This window comes from Nicotiana tabacum, chromosome 21 (assembly GCF_000715075.1).
Source record: "Nicotiana tabacum cultivar K326 chromosome 21, ASM71507v2, whole genome shotgun sequence".
In the NCBI taxonomy this organism is placed as follows: domain Eukaryota; kingdom Viridiplantae; phylum Streptophyta; class Magnoliopsida; order Solanales; family Solanaceae; genus Nicotiana; species Nicotiana tabacum.
Genome location: NC_134100.1, coordinates 94,265,353 through 94,288,033, shown reverse-complemented (window position 1 = coordinate 94,288,033; position 22,681 = coordinate 94,265,353). Strand labels below are relative to the sequence as shown.

At 35.6% G+C, this 22,681-nt stretch overlaps 1 protein-coding gene across 2 annotated transcripts; it reads left to right on the top strand.

The window, feature by feature from the left end:
* Positions 1 to 17,880: 17,880 nt before the first annotated feature.
* LOC107771655 (G-type lectin S-receptor-like serine/threonine-protein kinase CES101) lies at positions 17,881 to 22,125 on the top strand. 2 transcript variants are annotated; one of them, XR_012704526.1, is made up of 8 exons: positions 17,881 to 19,142; positions 19,424 to 19,546; positions 20,048 to 20,137; positions 20,224 to 20,408; positions 20,569 to 20,779; positions 20,863 to 21,100; positions 21,202 to 21,335; positions 21,610 to 21,750. XR_012704526.1 is itself a non-coding variant. In XM_075242273.1 (8 exons), exons 1-8 carry the CDS (start codon positions 18,017 to 18,019, stop codon positions 21,916 to 21,918), a joined length of 2,433 nt encoding a protein of 810 aa, XP_075098374.1. In that variant the 5' UTR covers positions 17,881 to 18,016; the 3' UTR covers positions 21,919 to 22,125. The 2 variants fall into 2 exon arrangements, 1 of the variants encoding a protein (XP_075098374.1); XM_075242273.1 differs by having other exon boundaries at positions 21,185 to 21,335; positions 21,610 to 22,125.
* The last annotated feature ends 556 nt before the right edge of the window (positions 22,126 to 22,681 follow it).

Genomic DNA, 22,681 nt, shown 5'->3' with positions numbered 1-22,681 from the left:
GAAAACACAAGCACAGAGCCACCGTGGAGGCTGGGTTTCATCTTTTCTTCACCAAACTTAGTAATTTTTATATTTCTTTGTATGGATTTTTGTTTGGCTACTATGTCTATGTGGAGCTAAACTTCACGTTCTAGGGTTGTGGTTCTTTCGTGAATATTGCTATTCGAATATTGATTTTGATTTCTTGATTTGTCGTATTAGTTTATTTATTCAATCCTGAACTTAATTATTTGATTGCTTGATCACCAATTGAATACTATCTACGAATCTAGAATTGAACTCGAAAGTGGGAATTCTAGATTGCATATAGGATTGAGTAGAGTAAGGTCTTGAACCTAGACATCGGAGAATGGATTCGCGGTTAGAATAAACACATACCTAATTGTCTTGCTTGGTTGATTTACAGAAATTATAAATGTGTTCTTGTTAGTTCTAATTCCATAGACATATAAGCGTTGGGTTAGCTTGAATAGGCGAGTAAGAACTCGACATATTCTTATGAGCAATATTAACCATGTTAATCAATAAACTAGATAAATTAGTTAGTCAATTCAATTGAAGAATACAATAGGAATGTTAGATAGGCCACAACCCTAGCTCATTTTCATCACATTGATAATATAAAACTCCGCTCTTCCTCTTTTTAAAGTTTATTAATTATTGAAAAATATTGGATTTTTCGTGACGATGGATATCCTAGACAATTTTCTTGAGGGATTAAAGTCTAACAAAAAATATTACAAAAAAATAAATAAATTTGAAAACAGAAAAATATAAAAATATATCTTTTTATTATTTTTTAGGTAGTAATAATCCCCCTATGGATTTTTTGGGCCTCGGTTCTTTTCCATGGGGTGTAACTTGAACTAGGTAGTAATATTTTTTTATTTTTAGAGTAGGATGTAGGAAATAAATGGAGGAAGAAAGATGAACCTAGGCACCTTTGATTTGTTTGACAGTAGCACATTTAGGCTTTGACATGTGTAGAATATTCCCCATGTGTTGAAGTCGTTCATGTTGCCTTGTGTATATGGATTGCATGTCTTGTGACGCCTATGTCTTATTTACTTGACCTATGTTCACTTTGTGCTTAATGCTTAATATCTCGTGGCTCTGTGAATACTTGCTTTAATCTGAGAGTTGGAATGAGACCGTCCCTTAGTGAGGTATGTGCCATATGTGGAATATGAGTTAAAGAGAAATTTTAGGTGATGCTCGGTTTGAGAAATGATTTTAGGCTTTCTTTGATTTTTTTTAACCTATATTTCTTATCACAAATAAAATTGATCCCTAGTAAACCCTTTTGATCCTATAGACTTTTATTTGGCACACACATTACAAGCCTATACCCTTTTAGTTATTAATTGACATTTTTTTGATCCCTTTACCTCTTAAAGCACTGTAATTGTGAAATGAGCGCTACAAGAAGTAAGAACTAAGTATGGGGTGGCTTTCAAGTGGAACTAATGAAAGAAGGACTGTAACGACCCGACCGATCGTTTTGAACCCTAGCGCGTCCTTCGATGGTTTGAGGCCATGAGTAGCTTCACTTCAGATATTATGACTTGCATATATGGTCCGAATTGAATTTCGAGAAGTTCGGGGCTGACTTAGATGGAAAATTCTAATTTTGGAAGCTTTAAGTTGGACGAATTGACTAAAGTCTGATTTTTTTAGTAAACGAACTCCGAATTGGGATTCGAAGGTTCCAATAGGTTCGTATGATGATTTTAGACTTGGGAATATGTCCAGATTGGGTTTTGGATGATTCAGGAGCGTTTCAGCGCTCATTGTGAAAAATTGTCATTTTAGAAGAATTTTATAAATTTGGGTTGAAGTGTATTTTAATTCCATCGATATCTGTTTGGAATTCTGAGCTTGGGAATAGCTCCGTATGACGATTTTGGTCTTAGAAGCACGTACGGATGTAGATTTAGAGGTCTGTAGGTCATTTTGGGGTTATTTGGCGGAAGTTGGAAGTTAGAGGTTTTTGGAAGTTTGACCGGGGGGTGGACTTTTTGATATCAGAGTCGGATCTCAATTCTGGAAGTTGGAATAAGTCCGTAATCTTATTTAGGACTTGGGTGCAAAATTTAAGATCAATTGGACGTGATTTGATAGTTTTCGACATCGGGTGTGAAAGTTAGAAGTTCAATAGTTCATTAGGCTTGAATCGATGCGCAATTCGTAGTTTCGATGTTGTTTGGCATGATTTGAGGCCTCGACTAAGTTCGTAATGTGTTTTGGGATGTGTTGGTATATTTGGTTGAGGTCTCGAGGGCCTCGGGTGGATTTCGGATGATCAACGGATCGAGTTTGGACTTGGAAGAAGAGCTGACACATCTGTCTTCTGGTGTAATAGCACCTGTGAGGTTTTGGCTGCAAGTGCGGAGCCGTAGAAGCGGAAAAGAGGGGGCGCAGATGCAAATTTTCGTTGGGTAGTGCTGAGACCGCAGATGTGGTCATCTCGCCGTAGAAGCGGGACCACACCTGCGGAGTGGGCGGCGCAAAAGCGTGGGCGCAGATGCGCATGAGGGCTGCAGAAGCGGCCAGCGACCTTGGCTTGGTTTCTTGCAGGTGCGAGACTTAGAGCCACAGAAGTGGCTGTCGTAGAAGCGACCTTCTCACGGCAGAAGCGGAATTCGTGTTGGGCAGTGAGGCTTATTTAAAACGGGGGTTTGGCCCATTTTCGTCTATGGGAGCCAATTTTGGAGCACTTTTGGAGTGCCATCTTCATCAACTATAATGGTGTAAGTGATTTCTTCACATTGTGAGTTAAATACATGATTTTTATATGGATTCAAGCATGAAAATTTATAAAAAAATTCTGAGATTTTGAAAAAAACCTAAAAATCGATTTTTTTTTTGGATTTTGACCATGAAATTGGACATGAAATTTAGAATAAATTATATATTTGAGTTCGTAATGTTATGGGTAATGGTTATGTTCGAAAAGTTTCGGAATCCAGGCACGTGGGCCTGAGGGTTACTTTATCGCCTTTTCGAGCGGAGTAGGAAATGTTTTAAATTGATTTGTTATGAGCATTAGAGTATATTATTATGGGTTTGCACATTGTTTGACTAGTTTTGGAGCGACGGGCATGGGTTTGAGGTGTTAGAGAGGCTTTGGAGTTGGTTATGGAACTTCGAAGCGAGGTAAGTCTCATGTCTAACTCTGTGAGGGGGGAACTATCCCTAGGTGATGTATTTGATATGTGTTACTTGTTGCGGGGGCTACGTACGCACGAGGTGATGAGAGTCCGTATGTAGTTAGATCCATATTATTGTCAGGGTAGACTTAGACTCACACCATGCTATAGCTGTACAATTTGAGCAGTCCCTTGTCTATTAGATTCCTTTATTTTACATTATGACTTGAGACTAGACTTGTGTAGAGCGATAGACTCATTATTGTAGAGATTCGACGGGCTTCATGATTTGCCGCGAAATAATTGTACTCCTCTTACGAATTTCTTCCGCGTTATGCGTTCTCATCGAAAGGTTTCCCCCAAAGCTTCTTATAACTCACATGTCCCTTCGTGAGTGGGGTCAAGGACCCATCAAAGCTTCTTATTCTAATGGGATCGGGCCGTTCGCCTTGGCAGGATAGATACATCTATGGTTAGTGACGTTCGACCTTCGGCAGTGCGCACACCTTATAGGATCGGACCGTTCGTCTCGGCAGGATTATGTACTACACTCTCATGGGAGCGGGTTATTCGCCTCGGCAATATATATAATAGATGTATCTATGTCTATATACCAGATTATGATAGGATCGGGCCGTACGCCTCGGCATTTCTGTAAAATACTTCTATGGAATCGTGCGTATTATTTGTCAAAAGGGCCAGTGTATCTGGGAGTTTTCCTGATTTGAATTATGACGACCCATCTAGTGAGGTCCATTATATATATATATATATACACACACACACACACACACACTTCGGTGGAGGAGGTGACTGCTAATCGAGAGTTGAGCTTATTGTTGAGAAAAGGATTTTACCACATATTTATACTTGTTTAATTAGTTTACTTACTCTGCCCCATATCTATTTACTTCTTATTGTATCTGTCTTATTGGACCACTAGTAAGTGTCGATGTCGACCGCTCGTCACTACTTCTCTGCGGTTAGGCTAGATACTTACTGGGTACGCATTGATTTACGTACTCATGCTACAGTTACTGCACATTTTTGTGTAGGTACATATATGTCTGGTGATCTTTTGGGCGCAGAGCCGTAGATGATGCAGAGACTTACCGTGAGCTGCATTTTATGTTACGATTCGCAGCCTGCAGAGTCTACATCTGAGTTATTTATATTCTCCTGTCTAAATTTTACTCCAGACAGATGTTGTAATGCATTATATTTCCTAGTTGACACTCATGAACTTGTGACACCGGGTTTTGGGGGTGCTTATGGGTGGTTCATTGTTGTAGTCGAGAAAATATTATTAGTTACCCCGTAAAAATTCTATTTCTTACTACTTAATTGATAAAATTATGATTTCAAAAATATTAAAATGAGTAATTAAGTTAATCATCCACTGTTGGCTTGACTGACGGCGGTGTTAGGTGCCATCACGACCTTTAGTGAATTTTTGATGTGCCGTAGAATTTCGGCACTTTTGATACTAATTGCATAGACTTTAGCTCGTCTTTTAAAGCATTTTTAGTTATTTCTTATGAAGTTTTGGTGCTTTGCAGTGTGCGATACTTGAAGAACCAAAAACACAAAAAAAGTCAAAAACCCGTAGAAGGGAAGATATGCGGCAAGTATGCGACCGCAGAAGTGATGTGCGGATCGCAGACCTACCGCAGACTGAAGCAGTTATTTTAGCCAATGAAGAAAAGAATATGTGGCCCATTATGCGGTCGCATAACACTTCTGCAAACCGCATAATGACCGCACAATTGCAACAAGAGATTTTGTTTGAGCGCTTTGCGATGAAGTCTGCGGTCGCATAATAGCTATGCGGACCACATAATGGAAATGCGATGGAAAATTGGGCAACTGGGCTTGTGATTATACAACGACCCTTGCAAATATGCGGACCGCATACTTGGTATGCGACCATTCTGCGATCACAGATGGGTTCTGCAGGGGCATTTTTGTCCCAATTTGACCCCGACTTTTTGTTCACTATAAATAGATTTATTAGGGTTTTTATGGGAAAACTGGTCATAAAAAGCAGCTACTTTTAGAGCATTGAATGCACCATTATTTTGGAAGCTTTTGAAGAAAGAATCTTGTATCTTTGTAAGCTTTATGACTTCATTTATTGCTTTGTTCTTGGATTCTAGTATGAGTAGCTAGTTTTAACTACTAAGGTTGTGGACCCTAAATGGGTGTGATGTTAATGGGTGTTTACCATTGAATATATATATAATGGTTGGTTGATATTTATTCAGTACTTATTCTTCATGTATTGTTAGTGGTTACAAACATTAACTAATTCCATTTCACTCTATCTTTACTTGAAAAAGTGGGTTAGGGTTTGGTGGAATTGAATATCAAAAACTCAAGGCTTTAAACCTTATTTAATAGAATCACCTAGGAATAAGTGGGTTCTATTTGGCATAAATTGGTTATTCTTAATTGCAACTCTTTTATATTTGGGAAAATTTTAAAGAGAAGATATTACCCAACTATTGGGAAATATTGGGTAGTCACTTAGAAACCATTTGCATATCAAAGGACTTTCCATTAGAAATATATCATATTAACACCGATAGCATTACATTCCAACGATGGGGACACAACCTTGGTTTCCTAAATCAAATTAAATACATTCTTACAACACAATAGTCTTCTTTACTACATATAATTACAATACCATTTTCAAGCTAATAGAATAGAATTACGACTTAAGTCAAGTTTCACACTATTCAAGCAATCTTTTCACACATATTCCCTGTGGGATTCGACCCCAACCTAGTTGGGTTATTATATTTGTCATTGACCGCCTTACACCATTTATTTAGGTGTAATTTGAGCGTATCAAATTTTGGCGCCGTTGCCGGGGAATACGATTTTAGAATTACTATTTAATGTGTGCTTTACTTTACGTATTCTTCTATTCCATCATACTTTGCTTGCTTTGCTTGGTGTTACTAGGTAAACATGGCTGAGTTTGAAGAAGAGGAGAACCCTTTTGCGGATATAGATGAGTACATTGAGGATACAAACGCCATTGTCCCTCCAAGAGTTAATGCTGCCACCTTCAAGGTGGAACACGGTTTAATCCTAATGCTCAAAGCAGAGGGGTTTTTCAGAAATTCCACCGATGATGATCCGACACAACATCTCAGAAACTTCTTGGGTATGTGTGCGATGGACAAGTAGAACAACGTTTCAGATGATGCCTTAAGAATGAGGGTGTTCAAGTACTCACTAGCTGGAGAGGCAAGGAAATGGATCCGAAATCTACCATCTAATTCCATTCACTCTTGGCTTGAACTCGTCCGAGCTTTCCTAGCTAAATGGTTCCCGCAATGCAAGAAGTCAGAGCTCCGGGATAAAATTTTCTTCTTCAAGCAACTACCGGGAGAACATCTACATGAGGCATGGGATCGATTCAAATTATATTTAGTGAGGTCGCCGAATCATGGTTTTCTGGACAACATCTTATTGGAGAAATTTTACATGGGCTTGGACCCCTTGAATCAATCCATAGCAAAAAATGCAGCTGATGGATCCTTTATGTATAAAACATTTGCAAGGGTCAAACAAATTCTTGACAAGATGGCAGAACATAACCAAGCTTGGCACTCGGAAGACACAACGGGTGGAATTGAATATGGTCCTCCTTCATTGACCAACATGATTAAGGAAAACCAAGAAAAAGATCAATTAATTGTTGAGCTTGCTACTAACATCAATGTGTTAACCAAGATGTTTACTGAAAGCCAAACAAAAAAGGTGAATATTGTGAAAGATGTGCAACCCTTGTCAAATGAAGATTGTGAGGAAGCAAACTATGTCAACAACTCTCAAGGTGGGTACCAAAGACAAGCCTACCAAGGTCCCGGACAACAAAATCAATGGAGGTCTAACCCGCAAGGGCAAGGCCATCAACAGTGGCGAAATGATCAAGGTAGTTCAAATCAAGGTAATTGGAGTAACAATAATAACTATTCAAATCGGAGTTCAAACCCCTATATTCCACCAAAGGGGCAATACTCTAACTCTTCGCATTGGAAGGAAAGCTCGTCAAGTGAGTCCAAATTAGAGAACATGCTTGAAAGAGTATTGCAAAATCAAGAAAGAAATGACACTTCAATAAAGAACATGACCCAGCTTCTAAGGTCCCACACCGCGCCCATACAAAAGTTAGAAATGCAAATGAGAGATCTATCAAGAGAGAAAAATCCACCCGGTCTCTGATGCTCGTACTTCACTTGCTGACAATTTAAACACTGAGCCACAAATCCAACTATATCTTTCTTCATTCGCCTCCACCAATAGTGTTGCCTCAGATTCTGATACATCTTTGCGGCCCCTGGATAAATAGAGTACCGCGAACTGTGATCCTCCTGGAGAACAAACTCACGCAAACCATCTACATTAGGCACACATTGCCTGCCCTGCATCAGTAATATGCCTTCATCCCCAAAACTCGATTCGGCTCCGAAACATCCAATCGAACAACCTGGTTATCCAAGGCCCGAGGCCTCTCTGCTACCGGTAAGTATGCTAAGCTTACGATTCAATGTGACTTCTTTCTTTTTAGTCTGTTAAAAAAGAATGACACCTTTTATTACGATTTAACTTTAAACTTCTGATTTTACCATTAATGGCAAGCTTTTTTAGCCACAAAAATGTTATGTCATGTGTAAGAGTGCAAGTTGCATAAGTCATTCCCTCCTTTCTTAAACTCCGTGCCTAGTCAAACATTGCCACATAAAATGAAACGGAGGAATAATATTTTTTTCTTCAATTATACTCCTCAGAGCATAACCAATTAGAATTCACATAGTCAAATGAAGTTTTCATTTTCCTTTATTTTTAAAAAAAGTGTGTTATGTTCCAATTTTGAAAACTTTCATAAAAAAAGTTAATGAATACTTTCAAAAAGAACAAAAATTATTCAAATTATTGATGGAAGGTCAATTCAGGATGATTGTAGGTTGCCGTAGACTTATTAAACCAAAGAATACTTTCATGTCTTGCAAAGTATTTTGTATGAAGGCTTTATAATTTCTTCTTCGTCTCAGTTGTGTATCCAGACAGTACTTTTCCTAATATTTTTCTCACATCATATGAGGAAGTCATTGCATTCCACAAGGATCCAAGAGCATGAAATAATCACGGCAGCAATTACAGATACCAGGATGAAGAGGAAGCAGATGTGCAGACAACAAATGCACACTCTATTACAGACATGGTCGCCAAGGCCAATCCATCAACCACACAGCCATCACTGGGAGAGGCTAGCAGCTCCTAGGTCCCAGACCCAGCCTCACAACAGGTGACGCTTTCTGTTCTAACCTCAGATACCACCACACAGTCCGAGGTTCCACCTGTCGCTTCCACAGAGCCAGCACCTGGCCCCACAACTGCCTTACGAAGCCCCTAAACCTTGCTCTTACATTCTCTATGCATTGGGGACAATGCATGCATTTTGGTTGGGGGTGGGGTAGTCAAACTTTTGTGTGAAACTTGTACATAAACTCCTACTTTAATAATGTAGATTGATAGATAGCAATGAATTCCCCTTGGTTTTTCTTCGTCGTGTTCTTTTCCAAGGGTGTAATAGTAGAACCATGGCGAAAGCACAAAATGTTTTGACTTGTTTGGTGTTGATTGTTATGGCTTCAAGCATGTGATGAATTTTTGTTGAATAAATTATACCCTTCTAATTTTGTAACAAAAAAAAAATGATGGTTAGTCATTCTAGTGAACTTGAGGCTCACTCTTTGACTTTATGCTTACTCAGAATCTCAAATATCATGTGATGAAACTTTGAGTTGCCTTGCATTTATTTGATGGCTGAAATTATGCTGAGTCGAATAGTTCATGTGTTGTGAGTGAGTGAGGATTTGTATAAATAATGCATATGCTTAACTTGTGATATCTAGAATTTGCCCGGTTGGTTTCTTAATGCAATCCTCAGTTTAATGATTGGATGCTGAAATGATCTTAGGCTCTCTTTATGACTGCTAGCTAATTTTGAGGTTGATGTTGTTGTTCCTCCTGGCAACACTGGTCTGGATCCCTCTCAGACATCTTTCTTTCAGGTGCTCAACATTCCCACCAAGATTAATAAGGGTACTGTTGAAATTATCACCCCTGTGGAGCTCATCAAGAAGGGTGACGAAGTGGGTTCCTCTGAAGCTGCTCTGCTTGCCAAACTTGGAATCAGGCCCTTCTCATATGGTCTTGTTGTTCTCTCTGTTTATGAAAATGGATCTGTCTTCAGTCCTGAAGTTCTTGACCTGACTGAGGATGCTCTCATTGAAAAGTTTGCCATGGGAGTTTCTATGGTTACCTCATTGTCATTGGCCATTTCTTACCCAACTTTGGCTGCTGCACCACACATGTTCACCAATGCCTACAAGAATGTCTTGGCTATAGATCACTAAGGACTTTTCACGGGTTATAGTGTAGGCTTCGAGAAGGGTTGGATGAATATTTGGGAATGTAGTGGCTATACCTTCCTTGAACTCTATAGGGTTGGATGAATATTTGGGAATGTAGTGCCACACATGTTCACCAATGCCTACATAGTTTTTTATTTTTTAATAATTAATTTTACAATATAAAAAATTATTTTTTATCCTATATATTTAGGATTTTTTATATTCATTTATCAAGATACACGCGCAATGCGCGTAGCCAAAAACTAGTCTATATACTAGATTATGATAGGATCAGGTCGTACGCCTCGGCATTTCTGTAAAATACTTTTATGGAATCGTGCGTATTATTTGTCAAAAGGGCCAGTGTATCTGTGAGTTTTCCCGATTTGAATTATGACAACCCATTATATATATATATATATATATATATATATATATATATATATATATATATATATATATATATATATATATATATATATATATACACACACATACACCCCGATGGAAGAGGTGACTGCTAATCGAGAGTTAAGCTTATTGTTGAGAGAAGGATTTTATCACATATTTATACTTATTTAATTCGTTTACTTACTCTGCCCCATATTTGTTTACTTATTATTGTATCTGTCTTATTGGACCACTAATAAGTGTCGATATCGACCCCTCGTCACTACTTCTTTGGGGTTAGACTAGATACTTATTAGTTATGCGTTGATTTACGTACTCATGCTACACTTATTGCACATTTTTGTGGAGGTTCATATATGTTTGGTGATCTTTTGGGCGAATAGGCGCGGATGATGCGGGGGCTTACCGTGAGCTGTATTTTATGTTACGATTCGCAGTCTGCAGAGTCTCCATATGAGTTATTTATATTCTCATGTCTAAATTTTACTCGAGACAGATATTGTAATGCATTATATTTCCTAGTTGGCGCTCATGAACTTGTGACACCGGGTTTTGGGTTTGCTTATGGGTGGTTCATTATTGTAGTCATGAAAATACTATCAGTTACCCTGTAAAAATTCTATTCCTTACTACTTAATTGATAAAATTATAATTTCAAAAATAGTAAAATGAGTAATTAAGTTAATCATCCACTGTTGACTTGGCTGACGGCGGTGTTAAGCGCCATCATGACCTTTAGTGAATTTTGGATCGTGACAAGGGCGCGCTTGTTTTGTAAAATATTATACCACTAGCGGAAATTGAGAAAAAAAGAGAAGAGAGAAAATCTAGAAAAAAGAAGAAAAAAATATAGATGAATAAATTGTTGTCTTGTTCTTGCTAGCGGGATGTAAATTAAGGTAGTGCTTAAAGAAAGAGGGAATATTTTTGGGGTGTGATCTTGTTTGTGAAACTGAAGTGGTGTTGAAGAAGATGTGCTTAAAGTTTATCATGTGATTTGTTAAAGTGCTAAGGAGGGTTAGCCACTATTCCTAAAATATATCCTACCCATCCCTTAGCCCACATTACAACGAGCGATCCTGCATTAGTAGAGATTTACATTAAGGGAAAGCATATGGTACCTTTTGCATGCATGTGACTTCTTTGTGAAAGTGAGCGACTTTCTTTGATATATGTGAGTCTTTAAAATATATTCGAGCATGAGATTCGAATGTGTGGATTCTTTTTGCTCTCCTAGATTTTGTTGTGTGGGCACATGGTTTCACGAGTGATAGATAACGTTATTAGGCTTCTCGACGATGTTGAGTATTCAAGCCATGAGTGCATTGTGACATTGAGTCAGTTTTTGAGGTTAGAATTGTTATAAGCGCGTTGTCTTTGTTATGTATATTTTTTAAGAATGACATAAGTAAAGGGAAGTGTAAGTAATTGTTTATTCTACAGTTTAATTGTTGCTATCAACCATGGTCATTGGTTTAGTGTGCTTCAAATGTGTAAATATAAAGTGCTCAAGAATATTGTGAATTGTTGGTTGACTCGAGGACGAACAACGTTTAAGTGTGGGATAGTGAAGTTCGGCTAAAAAATGCATATATTTAACTATTGTTGCCTCACATTTTAGTACTTTTAATCGTCTTTTGAGTATTAATTACTACCTTCGTTCCGGTTTATGTGAATCTATTTTCTTTTTAGTCCGTTCCAAAAAGAATGGCCCCTTTCTAAATTTGGAAATAATTTTGCTTAAATTTATAATTCTACCCTTAATGAGAAGCTTTTATAACCACACAAATACTCTGGGCCCCTTTTTGAATTATTTAGGACCACAAATTCCAAAGGGCTTCATTTTTTCTTAAACTTCGTGCCCAGTCAAACAGGTTTATAGGAGTATATTATTTTATGCTTAATATTATATTTTAGCTGTATAAGAATAAAGCGGTATGAGAATTAAGAGATTTAGAGCAAAATTGAATAAAATACGGGAAAAAAGGAAATTATAGAAGGTGACAAAGGGGGCACCCTTTGGTGTATGTACCCCAAATTGGAAGACAAATATATACAATGCAAAGCAATTAACGAAAACCAAGATTTGAGCGTGAAAAGCTACTTGTTTGAGCACCAGGGTCAGTACGAGGCGCTGCCCTGGACGCTGGAGGCGGGACTTTTTCTAGTTCACTCAGGACAATGTTATTTCGACCCTACATGTCTCCAACTCTTATAAAAAGGGTCCTAAACCTATTTTGACGGGGAAAGGACTTTTTGAAAGTAACTTTGGACCAAGGGGAGAGCACAGAGCCTCCGTGGAGGCCGGGTTTTATCTTTCTTTCACCAAATGTAGAAAATTTTATGTTTCTTTGTATGATCTGTTGTTTTACTATTATGTCTATGTGGAGCTAAACTTCACGTTCTAGGGTTGTGGTTCTTTTATGACTGTTGTTATTTGAATATTGATTTTGATTTCTTATTTATCATATTGGTTTATTTATTCAATCTTGTGCTTAATTATTTGATTGCTTGATCTCCAATTAAACACTATCTACGAATCTAGAGTTGAACTCGAAGGTGGGAATTCTAGGTTGCATATAGGATTGAGTAGAGCAAGTTCTTGAACCCGGGCATCGGGGAACGAATTCGCAGCTAGGATAGACATATACCTAATTGCCTTACTTGGTTGATTTACATGAATTATAAATGTGCACTTGTTAGTTCTAATTCCATAGACATATAGATATTAGGTTAGCTTGAATAGGCGAGTAAGAACTCGGCGCATTCTTCCGAGCAATATTAACCTTGTCAATCAATAAAGTAGATGAATTAGTTAGTCAATTCAATTGAAGAATACAATAGGAATGTTTGATAGCCCATAACCCTAGATCGTTTTCATTATATTGATAACATAAAAATATGTTCTTCTTTTCTTCAACGTTCACTATTTATTTTCCTTTATTTTAATTAGTTCAGAGTCAAATACTTTTAGGTTTAATTCTTGTTTAGATAATTAGGATAGTCTAATTTAGTTAATAGTTAATCACAGGTACTCGTGGGTTCGACATCCGACTTCTAGTCACTTTATTATTTGACGATCGCGTATACTTGCGTGTGCATTTGACCGTAACATGTTATCTTGCAATTAATGCCGGTTTGTCCTTGTTATCAAATAAATAGTGCAATTTGGAACAACATTTGCTACAAAGATATTATATTTAATCGTAAAATACCAAGATAGAAGTAAAAGCTTATACCTCTACTCTCCCAAAGGCCCAAAAAAAAAAAAAAAAAAAATAAAGAAGTTTGACTTTCATATATTGGCAATACTAGCGAGGTTAAGCTCGGGCCCAATAGTTATATGGGCAATTCGTCTCTAAATTTATATCTTGATTTAATTATTTCTCTGCTGATTCTCAATGGTAATATCATCCTACTACCATTCAGAAACTTTTTAAACGTTTAAAAAGGACCTTAGAGTTAGCTATATTCATCAAGTAGTGTGAGACAACTTAAGTTTAGTTCAACTCTCAGATAGTCCTTTATGTTATCTGATTTCTAAATTGATGTGTATATATTTTTTTGTCCCATGTCCCAGGGACTTCTAGTTAATGTAAAAGTAAGTTTTTATCAAATAAATATTATAATAAAAATTATAATTAAATTAAGCTTGCAATAAAATGGAATGCATACCTCTTGAATTTGAGATTTTGTTTTTGCTGAAGGGTAGAAATCATGTGTAATAGGCATTGAGCAGCTTTTGAGCATGTCTTTTAACTTAAGGTGTGTTTATGACATGCATCTTTCTCTCTTAGATTACTTTTAGATAGTAACTTTATCCTTTTCAATTGTATATATATGATCAGAAAGTGTCAATATTTTCATAACTTGGTAATTCAAGAGTGCTCTTTTAGCATTCTCTTTATACCTGATCTTGTCATACCTTGTATATTGTTCTGGCTATCCAAAGTCTTGTAATTTCTAGGGCGGCCTTTTTAGCTATTTATTATTATTATCGACCTCTCGTGTTATTTATTATTAAATTTGCTCTTTCTTAAAGTAAAATATATATGTAATTTAATTTTTATATTGTATATAACATTTAAATTAATGAATAACTTTTGTATTTCAAATTTACCTGTTGCTGCATTGAAGGTGGGAATATAACATCAAAATTAAAAATATAATTACAAAACTATGAAATATTAAGTACAATTATGTGTAACGAATATGTTATCCTCATAGTAAGCGTAAACCTTTTCTGGTCTTATTTAAAATAATGTTTGCATTATTCATATTTTACTTGCGTCTCGACCCGATTAAAAACTTTTCAATCCTACGTTAATGAAGAACCTATATTCTTCTATTTGCTTTCAAGCACTATTAACATGTTAATTTGATTAATTTGCTTAATTTTATTTATATAAATATTAGTAGTACCTTTTTTATAAAAGTAAATTGATCTTCGTTTTCCTTTTCAAGATTTCAATTCCAGCCTGTATTTTAACAATACTAGTCTTAGGGTACGCGTTTTGCGCGTGTGCTTATATCAAGGGTACACAATTTTAAAAAATCACATAATGTGTTTGAGTTATAAAACAAAAGTTTAGAAATGATAAGTTCTTGAAAATAATGAATGTTAATCTCATTTAGCTAACTTAATGAAAAAAGGCTCGCTCCACAAAAGTCCTTAGATGCCTTATTGTGATTTCAAAATTATTATTTTTTACCTAATATTGAAAACACGTAAATCACAAAAATACTTTTCAAATAAAACAAATTAAAAAGTTAAATATTTTTTTTATTTTAGAGATTTGAAAATAAAGAGGTTGCCCTATATCATAGAAAAAATCCATAGGTAATGATGCAAAGTCTAAAATGATTAATGTTGAGCTAATATTTTACCAAAATAATTTAATATATAAAAAAATATAGGGAGCTATCATGTGTTGAAATGAACGTGAATAGAAACAAAAGTTAATTACAAAATTAATTCAATTTAGAAGTCTACTGGTATTTTATCATTATTGATTCAATTTGTATTTTTACCAATTTGATTTTTAATACTACGTAATAACTATTTTGCTTATTTTTGATATCGTTCATTATCAATGTTCTTTTTATAAAAATAAATTTAATTTATCTAAAGTTAAATTTAGTTAGATATTTTTTGCTATACTTTAAGTACCTTAATTTATAAATTCGTACATTGTTCAAATAAGAATAAATTTAATAGTCAAAACTTAGAGTTAATTTAAAGTATTAAAATAATAATTTATCTAACATTAATTTATCTTCAAAGGATTAATTTATTAATCATTATTTGGCATAACATCTTCTTGCTTTTATAATAGTGAATAGTAAGTAGATGTTTACAAAACAAAGGCAACGAAAGAGGAATCAATTTTGATTTCGAAGAAGGAAGGGATAGTTAAAAATTAACGCTCCAAAAGAGTTGACTTTTTTACTATTTATTTAAGGTAAAATTTAATTGATTTAAAGTCCTAATTTTTAGGTATATAATTCAAATTAGGAAAGATTTAATAACCAAATTTCAACGTAGTTTCAAATCTTAATTATTAGAAAAATAATTAAATTATTATTTTTTCTAATGTAAAATCTATTTTTAAAGGTTAAAACAGACGAACGACATTTCGCTAAGGGCTTTCGTACTTTTAAGATAGTATAGATATAGATAGGTTTTGTAGTAATTAGTTTGTCCTTTTTAACCCTACAGTGCTAAGATGGGTATTCTTATTTTATTTTTTATCCCATCTAAAATGATATTCTTCTATTACATTTTATGTGATACTTTTTTCTTTTCGGTCAATTAAAAAAAGAATGATATTTTTTTATATTTAATAATAATAATTTAGCTTTAAAATGTTCATTGTACACTTAATGAGATGATTTTTAGCCAACATAAATATTTATGACTCATTTTAGACCATAAGTGTCGAAAGTCTTTATTTTTTTCTTAAACTTTATGGTCAGTCAAACACTGTCACATAAATTATGACGGAAGTAGTACTTAATTTTTTGCAAACTAACTAAACTCTGTAGTAGTTTATGTGATGATGTGCATTACTTATGTAAAAAATATTTTTTAATCTTTTCAACCAAACTTTGAGCTATTTTAAAAGGAACATTAGTCTGAAAAGATTTCTTCTAAAATTGGTTTTGGAATTATGATGTTGCACTAATCTTTTTGAGTGTTAATCAGTAAATTTCTCAGTGGTTTAAGGCCAATAAAATAAATTTTGTTCGCTGAAGTGTTTGTCTTATTATTAAAACTTCTCAAAAAAATTCAATTTGTTTTTTCATCCATTAGAATTTTCACGTTTTACGTAATAATCATGATTAATTCAGCTTCTTTCTAGAAAGAGCTTAGCTATTTTATTCCATGGATGTATAATGATAAATTTAAAGTGGGCCCTACATGGACAAAATAGACTTCAAAAACACAGCTGGACGTGAAAGACAGCAAATAAGTGGCCCACTGGTTCTGGAAATAGTTCACACGTGCTATGGTACATGCAACGAAGTGTGATGTACACCCTTAAGATAATCAAGTACAAATTAGTTAACGAAGTCTGATGTACACCCTTAGATTTCAATTAGGAGGATATATAGTGTTTTTATAATTTTCTTCCAACGTGACTCGAATTCAGGATCTAATGATCGTAGGTAAAGGTACACACTTTTAAGCAGATTAGCTTTTAAGCCGGTAGCTGAAGCACATATGTTGATCCCAAGCCCCTCAAAGTGTGATTTATATATAAGTAGAATTATACAATTATGGTCATTTAAAAAATTACTTATAAATAATAATTGTCTATATTAATTATAGATTGTTGATCTTACAAGTAAAATAATTAAATGGTTATAATTAGTCAAAATATCTTAATAGTATAAAAATCATATATTATGTACTATCACTATTCATAATTGAAATTCAAGAAATAAACGCGTTAGCTGGAAAGTTCATTACGTGTAAAAAGTCGATGCTATTAGTTTTTGTCCCCAGCCATCTTGTACGTACTAATATGCCTAACCATCTTGCACGTATAATAAGACTTATTTATTATTGCCTCCTATAAGTGGCTAAGACAGAAAATCTAATAAGAAATTCAAAATATAAAGAAATAGATATACGAAGAGCTTTTAATTATGTTCAATATCAGCTAAGGGTAGTGCGTGCCGGTACACGAATCATCCCGCATTCACGTAGGATTCGAACAGTAACGGAGCCAGGACTTTTACCAAAGGGATTAAGAATATTAAAAAGTAAACACACGAACAAGTCAATGAGATTCAATATCTACTATTTATACATAAAAAATAATTTTGACCTTATATATACTGTGTATTTTTTTCTACTATTTATGCATAAAAAATACTTTTGACCTTATATATACTATGTATTTTTTTTTATGAAGAGGGTTCGGACCTTCGCTACCCTAACTCCGCCCCTGATCGGGAAAAAGGCCGCACTCAAAGAAAATGTGACGTATGCGTCCTGCCTTGGCTCGAAATTTACCATTCAACATCTGCTTTACAAATTATCCACTCACATCCACACAAATTACAATCTGTTGAATAAATAAAAAGCTAAGCTATACTGTAGGGTAGTCAACTAATAGTACAAATTACAAAAAGAGGAAAGCTCAGGTATTCTTCCTAATCAAGGTAGATAAATTGAGTTAGAAAATGTGCTGCTTCCATATTTTGACCTAGTCAATTTTCAAAAAGTTAACAAGATGGATTGACCTTTCCTTTCCTCAAAGACCTTATTAGTCTCCTCACAATATCTAATTGTGTATATATAAAAAAATTTTGGTTAATGCCCCTTAACCTCCTCTCATGTATTTGATGTCCCAGAAAGTTAGGTACATTCTGCCATAGTCACGAGTCTATTTATAGTCGCGACTATTGTGATAGTCAACAAGGTTGAAACTTCAAGAAAAAATTTGGAATTGGGAGGACGAAGAACTTCTCTTGATCACCCTTACTAGAAAACTAAAGGACAGTAGTTCTTTAATGGCATGGCTACAAATCCTACTATTTTGGTGTTACTGTTGCTTTTTCATAAACATTTCTTATTCTCAAACAGACACAATTTATCGGGGACAAAGTCTCAGAGTTGGAGAGAAATTGGAATCAGCAAACAAGGAATTCAGGTTGGAGTTTTTTAGCCTTGATGCTAATAAAACTCACTATATAGGCATATTCTACAACTTACCCTCTAACATGACATTATTCTCTGATGATTCTCGCCCCGTTTGGATTGCGAATCGCGACAATCCAATCCCATATGCATCAGGTAATAATCTCACATTGGATGATGAGGGAAAGCTGAAAATTAACGATGGAACTGATAGTTTTATTTTAAGTTCTTACAATGGAACAGCAAGAAATGCAAGTGCTACACTATTCGACAACGGTAATTTTGTGCTGGTGGAGTTGGAAACTAATGGTTCTGTGAAAAAAACTCTGTGGCAAAGTTTTGAGCATCCTACTGACACACTTTTACCTGGGATGAAAATTGGTAGAAATCGTATAACCGGGGAAAACTGGTCACTGACTTCTTGGAGAAGTGAAGATGAACCAGCCTCGGGGTCTTTTACGATTGGTATAGACTCAACAGACCAATTGACAATATGGTGGGAGGGACGTGTGTATTGGATGAGCGGACGTTGGAGTAATGGGACATTTAGCAATGTATCGCGAATATCTCACTACGACTATGTGAACATGAGCTTTGTTTCAACAGATGATGAAAGGTACATGACTTACACGGTCAGTGGGACTCGAACTTTATCTAGATATACAATAGATTCATTTGGTTTAATCAAGGAAAGAGGAGCAGCAGGACCTTTTGGTGTGTGTTTTTACAAGCCTAGTGCTGGTTGTGTGTCAGAAGAATCGATTGAGTGCCCAGTTAGAAATGCTTCGTTGTTTGAGAGGATGCAAAACAGTGTCACTGGTAATAGATTTAGGTTTGAAAACAACAACATGAGTTTGTTTGATTGCAAGAGAGAGTGTGAGAAGAATTGTTCTTGTGGTGCTTTTGCCTCAATTACAGCTACTGGAACTGGTTGTGAAATTTGGAGTAATGTATCTATCTTGAGTTCACAAGATCAAGATGTTTACATTCCTGGGGGAGGTACTATCATATTTGTCTCGTTATCTTTTCCCTATGCTTTTGGTTAGACACTTTCTAATGCTAAAGAATTCAGGTATTAAATGCAAACAGTTGAATGTGCTTTGATTTGCCCTCTTGCAATATTTCTATATCTAGCCATGGAAACAGCCTCTTGCAGAAATTACCCTTGTGGTCAGGCTCTTCCCCAGACCCCGCGCATAGCGGGAGCTTAGTGCACTAGACTACCCTTTTTCATCAATAAAGCAAGCTCTAACTATGAATTGTGCAATGTGTTTTTCCAGATTCGGTGCCAACAGGAAATCGGAGCACCTCCACTGTACCGAGCACAATCTCACTTCCTCCAGATTTATCACCAGCACCATCTCCCGCAACGCCAATGTCACCTGATTCATCTCCAAGAACTTGTATGTATAGTGTATAAATCAGTTTTTTGCATTTTTAACTGAATATTAGCTCTTGAATTAGTAGATTAATCTAAACTAAGGTCATGAAGAGGAGGCAGACATCCTTTTGGGGTGTATTTTCTCTTTATTAAATTCTAGCGAAGTATTGTTTTATGATTGAAGGTGAAAACCTTTCTTTTGTTGTTCCTCGACATAGTCCATTCAACAAAGAATCATTCATTTTAGGAATGTATTCTCTTTTAGTATACGTTATACATCACACCCCCTTGGGTCATTGGGTGCGTCCTTCCCCGGATCCTGCATGAACGCAGGATGATTCGTGCACCAGGCTGCCCTTTTTATTCTTGAAGAGCCCATTTCACAATCTAGTCCTTGTTTCGAGTATATCCATCCTTTAGATCATCTGGTTGGCATTGTAGAATGTAAAATGCATCTCACTGTTGCAAAAGTTAAGTGTGCTTTCAAAATTTTTGGGAATTTTGACTCATTGTTGCGATGCAGCAATAAAATGGTGGATTTGGCTTATAGCTGCAGTTGGTTTGACTATATTAATAGGACTTAGCTCCCTATACTACCTTCTGCGCGGAAAAGGTGAGCACTTGAACAATACAGGAGCTTGACACCAGTAAATTTCAATATTTTGCTTCAGATTTCACAATTTATTCTTTTACTATCAGGGAAAGCAAAAGCAACAGCTTTACTATTGCTTAACCAAAGTGCAAATATAGCCAAAAGGAGAAAGACTGACAAAAAGATGAGCCAAGATGTGCAGTTATACAGCTTCGAGAGCCTGGCAATCGCCACGGACAATTTTTCACTAGGAAATAAGCTCGGAGAGGGTGGATTTGGACCCGTTTACAAGGTAAACCTGAATCTTTCTAAATGAAGATGATTCTTCCAAGCATATATTCAATGAATATTTTAAGACAAATACAAAGTTTAAACGAAAGCTACTGAGTTCAGCTGAATCCGTAGCCTACACTCTAGCTCCCCCCTATATTGAAATCAGTCATTATTTTCAGGGAGAGTTGCCTGATGAACAAGAAGTAGCTATAAAAAGGCTTTCAACAAGTTCTGGACAAGGCCTTGTGGAGTTCAAGAATGAAATTTTATTGATTGCAAAACTTCAACATACTAACCTTGTTAGGCTTTTAGGATACTGTACTCAAGGTGAAGAAAGGATTTTAGTATATGAATACATGCACAACAAAAGCCTCGACTTCTTCCTATTCGGTAAATATCATACTTGTAAGAAATTTTTATCTTTTTTTTGTCTACAAATTGCTTTTTTTTAACCTCTATAATGATATGAACAGATACTAACAAAAAGGAGCTACTAAATTGGGATACTCGATTCAAAATCATCGAAGGAGTTGCTCAAGGTCTACTGTATCTGCATAAATATTCAAGGCTGACAGTGATTCATAGAGATTTAAAAGCGAGCAATATCTTACTTGACAGTGACATGAATCCAAAGATATCGGACTTTGGCATGGCGAGGATTTTTGGAAGGCAAGAATCTGAAGCTAACACGAAAAGAATCGTTGGAACACAGTAAGTACATAAACAATGTCTGCAACCAAAAAACTGTCATATATACAAGTTTTATATTACTCAAAAGTCTAAATACAACTTCAGTGGTTATATGTCTCCAGAGTATGCATTAAGAGGCATTGTTTCAACAAAGACAGATGTATTCAGCTTTGGAGTATTACTCTTAGAAATTGTTAGTGGCAAGAAAAGCAACAGCTGCTATGATTCTGAGCATCCGCTAAACCTCATAGGACTGGTATAATCTCTAAACTTATGAACTTATCTCATGAAATAGTTATGAAGACTCCTTTCCGTTGGGCCAAAACAGGCTCAAAGATACTTTTAACATGGTGCGATATCGCCCTCTTTGGGCCAAGCCTGCACGGTTTTCCCCAAAAAACCTCACACTATTAACATTATCCAACATCTTATAAGTAAATCATTTTTCTTTTCCACATTCGATGCGGGACTTTGTTTACACATAGCCAACACTTTCTGACTAATGTGCTAAGTCGGTTCTATTGTTTCAGGCATGGGAATTATGGAGAGAAGAGCGAGCTTTGGAGCTAATAGATGTAACGCTAATTGAATCGTGCTCGCGCGATGAAGTAATGAGATGCATTCATGTGGGACTCTTGTGTGTTCAAGACTATGCAAAAGATAGGCCATCAATGTCAAGTGTTGTTTCAATGCTTACAAACGATACGAGACAAACACCACCACTACCAGAACGACCAGGATTTTTCATAGAGAGGGGTGATCAACGAGCACAAATTTCCGAAGAAGTAGAAAGATATTCGATAAATGGGCTATCAATTTCAGAATTGAAAGCAAGATAAGTCTCATCCTAGGCTGTCTTCACAACCATTGTTAGAGACATATTTTTTATTAAAATTTCATCAATTTATGTATGGCGCGAGCTAGAAACAACGAGTGCACCTATATATGTCCATGGCCATTGCCTAAATTAGAAGGCTGGCTCCATCAACACTGAGCTTCAATAATAAATTCACTCCTGTTTTTATGCCATCTTACTATATATTCCACATCATGTTTTCAATAATAAAATGCTATCTCACTATATATTCGACAGTTAATTATAAACCTTAGATGTTGTTCTTTCAGACATTTTTTTCTGACGTTTCTCTATATTACATCTGTATAAATATGAGTTCCTTGTTTAAAGGAAAAATACATACAATAAATGGCTATGGACACCATTCTTTTATTCCTCAGAGTTCTTCGCATTGATAACAAATATGAGTTATTTCTAAGTGCTAATTTACAACCTGTTAACTTGATGGATTTTGTAAGAAGATGAGGAAGGAAGTGTTTGGAACATTAGAGGCAGATCCAGAATTTAAGTCAAAGATTATCAATAGACTTGGTTAAAAAGGCCACCAACTACGTTTATAATGTTAGATAATATACTTGTCACTCATCAGTTGCATAACTTGGTCACCAACTATATTTGTAACGTTAGAGAATACACTTGTCGCTCATCAGTTATATAAGTCGATCACCAACTATAGTTGGAGAATTCATTTGTCACTCTCATCAATTATATAAGTCGGTCACCAGCTATAGTTATAATGTTAGAGA